Source organism: Limulus polyphemus, unplaced genomic scaffold (assembly GCF_000517525.1).
Source record: "Limulus polyphemus unplaced genomic scaffold, Limulus_polyphemus-2.1.2 Scaffold3774, whole genome shotgun sequence".
Classification (NCBI taxonomy): Eukaryota; Metazoa; Arthropoda; class Merostomata; order Xiphosura; family Limulidae; genus Limulus; species Limulus polyphemus.
Window position 1 is genome coordinate 78345 of NW_013669384.1, and position 6675 is coordinate 85019.

The window sequence follows — 6675 nt, forward strand, 5'->3', positions numbered from 1 at the left end:
TGACATTAACTGTAACCTTCGTATAATGAGTGTGTTTTTTCTCCAGGAAACAACTGTGACATTAACTGTAACCTTCGTATAATGAGTGTGTTTTTTCTCCATGGAGCAACTATGACATTAACAAGTAATCGGAAAGATTGATATTAAACTCGGCTTACCCAGAATGGCCATCACAACATTATCTCTTAGTATTTCTATTGTTCCTCTGGATATAAAGTACAAGGCGGTTAAAACATCTCCACGGTGTACTAGATTGTCTCCAGAGGGCGCATGCGTCGTCATGAACTTCATAGAAAGTGCTCGAAGACAGCCTGGAGAGGCATCTTTAAAGGCTGGACAATTTTCTAAGAGATTTCTATTTAGATGGAGACAGATATCTGCTTGAAGACATTCAGGAAAACCCTTTAACACCTGGAGAAGATAAATTAAGATGTAAGCAATAGCTAAACTCTGAGTAAAACATGCTTTTGTTTAAAAATAACAAAATATTATGTATTTCTCTCCATCATTTGAAAATGATAGCTAGCCACATGATATTATCAAACTCCAGATGTGTGTTTTTCTCGGGTTAACTGGACTCAATGGGTAAGCAAATGGCTCGAAATGTTTAAAAAGTGCTGTTAACAAAGTGTTTTTCTCGGGTTAACTGGACTCTATGGGTAAGCAAATGGCTCGAAATGTTTAAAAAGTGCTGTTAACAAAGTGTTTTTCTCGGGTTAACTGGACTCTATGGGTAAGTAAATGGCTCGAAATGTTTAAAAAGTGTTGTTAACAAAGTGTTTTTCTCGGGTTAACTGGACTCTATGGGTAAGCAAATGGCTCGAAATATTTAAAAAGTGCTGTTAACAAATCTGACTCGACCAGAAATATAATAGACAGGGTACAGAAAATGTATAAATAAACAGAAAAACAGTTATTAAAAACTAACAGACTGACGCGTGAAACGTTGGATGTAAGATAACACATAAAAAAAAATTCTGTACAGTCCACAACTCTGTTCAAGTAAATCGTGATCCCCCCCAAAACTATCAACATATGATTTTACTCACCGAAATGAAATACTTACTGTGTTTACGTCGATGTCATTAGTGTAAGTCCACGTGTGTTTCTACTCACCGAAATGAAATACTTACTGTGTTTACGTAAACACACGTGGACTTACACTAATGGCATCCGTAAGTATTTCATTTCGGTGTGTAGTGTGTTTACGTCGATGCCATTAGTGTAAGTCCAGGCATGTTGAAAGTATTCCTCCAGCCTCTGTCTGAGTGGGTTGGGAATCTGATGAAACTTGATGAACTCTTTGACCCGAAGCAGCTGAGTGTGGTAACGAGCTGTACCCGAGTACAACCTCTGGATAATGGCAGAGACGTTACCGAAGATACTGGCGTACATCAAAGCTGACAAAGAACACAGAAGAGCGAATAAAATGACTATTTAACTGCACCTTATTGCATCGTTTATACATATTTAAACAATTCTAAATATCCATTATATTGCATGAGAACGTGTCTAATAAATATAGGGTTTTTTATGGTTTTAATGAAAAAACTTGGACATAAGAATCTGGTGTTTAAAAGTACAAAAAACGCACAACTTGTCAAGATTACCGTTACCGAGAAGAATAGTTTGTAGGAAAAAAAAGTGACATCAGATAAGAAAGATAACATGAAATTCATGAAATATGATTAGAAAAAAACTAGTAGTGGACGATTTTTGGACAGCACGTCGGGCTCCTTACAGGGGCTTTTACAAAGAGCGGCAGTATAGGAGCCACGCTTCTCCCGGATGAAGCCTTCTTTAAATCAGAGTGGTAGTTATTCTGGTGTAAAGTTAATAGTTAAGAGAAAAAACTGTTAATCACCAAGGGTGTTCGAAGATTAGCAATCCTCATTCACCCTGCTCGAGGTTAAAGATTAGAAGTTCGTAAAGTGGTTATCGTTCTAACGGGCCAAGTAGGCGAAAAAATGAATTAAAAAACGAAAAACAAATGTATATGTATATAAATAAATCCAAATTGAATGCACACACACACATACACTATATATATATATATACACATGCACTGGTGGTAATTTTGAGGTAAGTGGGTGGAAGTGAAGGCGAAGGCGTAGCAGAGGTAGGTTGTTATTGCAGAAGAAACAAGTGGAGAACGATTGTTGACAACTTATTGAAACAAACCGAAGCAAACGGGCCTGGCGGGATCAATGGATCCAAGTGCCATGGCCGGGATCCAATGCCTAAGAATGTGGTGTAGAGTCAGAGTGTAAATGGAGCTAATGTTTTTAAGTATGTACGTGAATTTGTAAGCATGATTCTAGTTGAGATTTCTGTTGCTCTGGAGTACACACTAGGGCCGTTTAGCGCGGTCCTGGTGGAGAATTCTGTTGTTCTGGAGTACATACTAGTGTGGTTTAGCGAGGTCCTGGTGGAGAACTCTGCTGTTCTGGAGTACACACTAACGCCGTTTAGCGCGGTATTGGTGGAGAATTCTGCTATTCTGCAGCACATACTAGTGAGGTTTAGCGCGGTCCTGGTGGAGAATTCTGTTATTTTTGAGTTCGCACTTGGACTCTGTGCGAGAATCTCTTCCATTGTGATGACTGAAATTTCCAGTGATAATAGTGATACATTGTTCTGAAGAAGATCCAAAGGTTGAAAAGAAATCTTTTTTTGACCGTATAAACCTGGTCGAAATGTTGGCACCACCTTGACTTTCACTGAATGAAATTCAGCAGCCGAGGAAACTTAATTGAAAAAAAAACACATGTTTGAAAATTTACTAAATATACAGGGTTAGTGACAATAAGTAAAGGTTTGGCTATTCCTATTTTTAGGACGCACACCTTTTTTCACACATACCGCTGGATTTCCATATAGTTGCACATTGATGTACACATTCGATAAACCATGCAAGACTCCAACGATTTCAACTGCCAGTTTTTAGGTTACGCTATGGTGCTTTATGAAGTAACACTTAATTTTAATATCCACTAATTAGTGAACTAAAAATTGCAAACATTTATATCAGAGCTAACACTATAAGCATAAATCCAATAGTGTATGTACCCAAACCATTTTTCAAACAGCTATATTACAGCTGTCACTTACACTAATTGTATATTCAATAACACGTGTATTAATGAATAAAATTATACTTCCGCTAACACGATTAGTATAATTTTGCGCTACTTAGCTCTAATTTATGCATCACGTAAATGTGCCAACAATGAACACCAACACTATCTACATAACAATGGAAACAAAATTAGTACATAATCAGCATTGCCAAGATTAAAAAAAAAAGAACAATCTAACATAAAATAACAAAAGTCACATTATTCCACCTAGTAAAAACAGTACACGTAATAATACTTACATCCAATCAGCATCACCAAGACAGAAAATATTTTTTCCATGTTTGTATTAGGGGCGACGTTTCCAAACCCCACACTGGTAAGACTGCTTATGGTGAAGTACAACGCTGTGACGTATTTGGATTTGATGCTGGGTCCTCCGTATGAATTGTTGTAGAACTGGAAGGTGGCGTTGGCCAGATGGTCCAACCAACCTATTCTGTGCTTCATAATGTTGCGTTCGGCGTTACCAATTGCATACCAAATACAAGCCAGCCAATGGGCAATTAGCGCGAAAGTAGCCACAAGCAGAAGCAGCACAGCAGCTCCATACTCAGAGTAACGGTCAATCTTCCTTGCCACTCGGACCAATCGCAACAGTCGAGCAGTTTTCAACAAACCAATCAGCGTCGTTGTCTAATGGAGAAGAAAAACCCTAATCCCATGCTATCAGAAATACAAGTTTTTAAATACTTTATTTGATAGTTTCTATCTAACCTTTACGTCGGTAAAATGTATGTATATATATATATATATCTGTCATAAACCATTATTCTAGAAAATTCTGCGTGTATAACTGGCAAACCGCTGGAAAGATTGTCACCAATCATGGCATGTACCTTAAGGGCTCCTGGAATTGATTTGGGGGGGGGGGGGAGATCGTTGAACACGTACGTCAATTAGTATATATATATATAACAGTTGAACTGATATTTTCTAGCGCCATCTATCGCAAAGAGAATTCGTTAAAAAGTAACGATCTCATTAGTTTCCGTATATTATCTGGTTTGAAATTGCCATTCGAAAGAAAAAAATACATAATGACGGGGGGGGGGGGTTTAAGGAATATACTGTTACAGTAAATGCAGAGTTAAAATAAGCACAAAGTTAATATCAAATGACTGATTCAATATTGGTGGTTAGTTAACACACCAACCCCAAAACGGATTCAATATCGCTTGTTGGTAAACACATCAATCACATAACCGATCCGGTATCGTTTGTTGGTTAACACACCAATCATATAACCGATCCGGTGTCGTTTGTTGGTTAACACACCAATCATATAACCGATTCGGTGTCAGTTGTTGGTTAACACACCAATCAAATAACCGATCCCGTATCACTTGTTGGTAAACACATCAATCACATAACCGATCCGGTATCGTTTGTTGGTTAACACACCAATCATATAACCGATCCGGTGTCAGTTGTTGGTTAACACACCAATCATATAACCGATCCGGTGTCAGTTGTTGGTTGACACACCAATCATATAACCGATCTTATATCGGTTGTTGGTTGACACACCAATCATATAACCGATCTTATATCGGTTGTTGGTTGACACACCAATCATATAACCGATCCGGTGTCAGTTGTTGGTTGACACACCAATCACACAACCCATCCCGTATCACTTGTTGTTGGTTAACACACCAATCAAATAACCGATCCCGTATCGGTAGTTGGTTAACACACCAATCATATAACCGATCCTATAGGTGATAGTTCTAGAATATTTCAATATCATTAGTTGTCTAATAAAAGTATGAATATTTGGCAAAATTAAAAATATGACGCATCATCAACATTTCGCAAATATTTGTTTGTCAAAACTTTCTGGATCTTTCAAGAATTACTGTTTGTTTAGATTTATTTATCTTGCCAGTCTAAAGCCCCACACCCTTCATGGACTAACAGCTGTTTATTAGATCTAATAAATAATCCTGCATGCAGACAGGAACTTTGTGCCAAAACAACAAGAATAACAAAAAAATGTAGAAACGATTAAAAAAATTCGCGTTTCAAATGATTTGATTTGCCGTTTCGGTAGGTCAAACGGTTGTAAGCAGGTATAAGTTATTGTTGATCAAAGTTCTATTTGGAAATATCAAGGAAAATGCGTTCAATGCGAAGGACTGTTGATTTATTTGATATTTACAACCTTGGCTAAACGGTCAAGTTCATAGTGACTGCTGGGGTTTAAATATAGCTTTTCTTAATTTTCATCTACGGGCCGGAGGGAAGGCAGTCGGTCAGATGCAACCACTGTGACACAAAAGGTCTGTCTGTCCGGCCTTGAACCGAATAACGGCTGAAAATGCGGAGCATGTTGAGCGGAATCGCGACGTGAACCTCGGACTTTCGAATTCGAAACCAAGTCGATGTCCATACCCAAGATGAAGGACTACAGTACTGTAACTGCTCGTGGCTGCTGACGAGTCAATCACCCATTGACCAAACACAAAAACAACCTTTGTTTCAGCTTACACCAAAATAAGTCGAGAAATCTATTAATACACTAATTAAATTTGTAATAAAACACAACTAATGGAACTCGCTATAAAGTGGAGTCTAAAATATACTGAAACAGTTTATACAGTCCGCCTTAGCAAAACAAAAGCACTTGTGGGTTTTGGATTAAATATTAAACTTTTAGAGACAGTAAGTCATTCAACACGACCTAAATAATCTAATGTGATTTCAGAGGTCGATAATTACCTCGTTGTTCCAAACAAACACTGTGCAAAAATAAAACCTGAATTTTTATAATCAAAGAAAAAAATCATTTGTTGTATTTTTTTGCATCTCAATTCCATATCACAAGTTTGCACTACAGAGAGAGAGAGGGAAAGTAAAAAAAAAAACGCCTTTTGCAAGTTCCGAGAACAATACGTTGCTGATGAAAAAGGTAGATTTGAGAGAGAGTTAGGTTGACGTGTAGATTTAGGTAATTTCCATTAAAAGTTCTTAAGGAAGTGCTTTAATTTGTTATAAGCCGAACCTATGCGTAACTCTGATTTAACTCATTTATTTATTTATTCACTTTTTCTGTGGTTGTTGTAATCCTAACAGACTCAAAATCGATCTTGAAAACAACAGCATAACACGATAAGTAGAAAAGACAGTACAGGAAGTTCCAAAATTCAAACTTATTATCGTAGAGTTTTATTTGATAGTTTCATTGCTTTTACCTTACTTTAAATCCGATAATAAAAGACTTAAAAAAATGAGTAAATGTGTTCCAAATTTTTAGTTTTCGAATATTTGATTAAAGAAGTAAGTCTGGCTTAAATAAATTTATCCATTCTCATTTGATGTACAGTTTTTAATCAGGAAAGTTCAACGTAAGTTAGATGTTATTTATCCATTCTCATTTGATGTACAGTTTTTAATCAGGAAAGTTCAACGTAAGTTAGATGTTATTTATCCATTCTCATTTGATGTACAGTTTTTAATCAGGCAAGTTCAACGTAAGTTAGATGTTATTTATCCATTCTCATTTGATGTACAGTTTTTAATCAGGCAAGTTCAA

The 6675-nt window shown here is 36.8% G+C and overlaps 1 protein-coding gene across 1 annotated transcript in view; it reads right to left on the reverse strand.

Annotated features, from left to right (window-relative positions):
* The window catches only part of LOC106470017 (potassium voltage-gated channel subfamily H member 6-like), a gene marked incomplete at its 5' end in the record, with an annotated part of 57940 nt that overhangs the window by 25238 nt on the left and 26027 nt on the right, over nt 1-6675 (reverse strand). The window contains 3 exons of the mRNA XM_022398565.1: nt 159-411; nt 1201-1400; nt 3380-3773. Coding sequence (XP_022254273.1) covers nt 159-411; nt 1201-1400; nt 3380-3773 — 847 coding nt within the window. The remainder of the gene's footprint in view (nt 1-158; nt 412-1200; nt 1401-3379; nt 3774-6675) is intronic.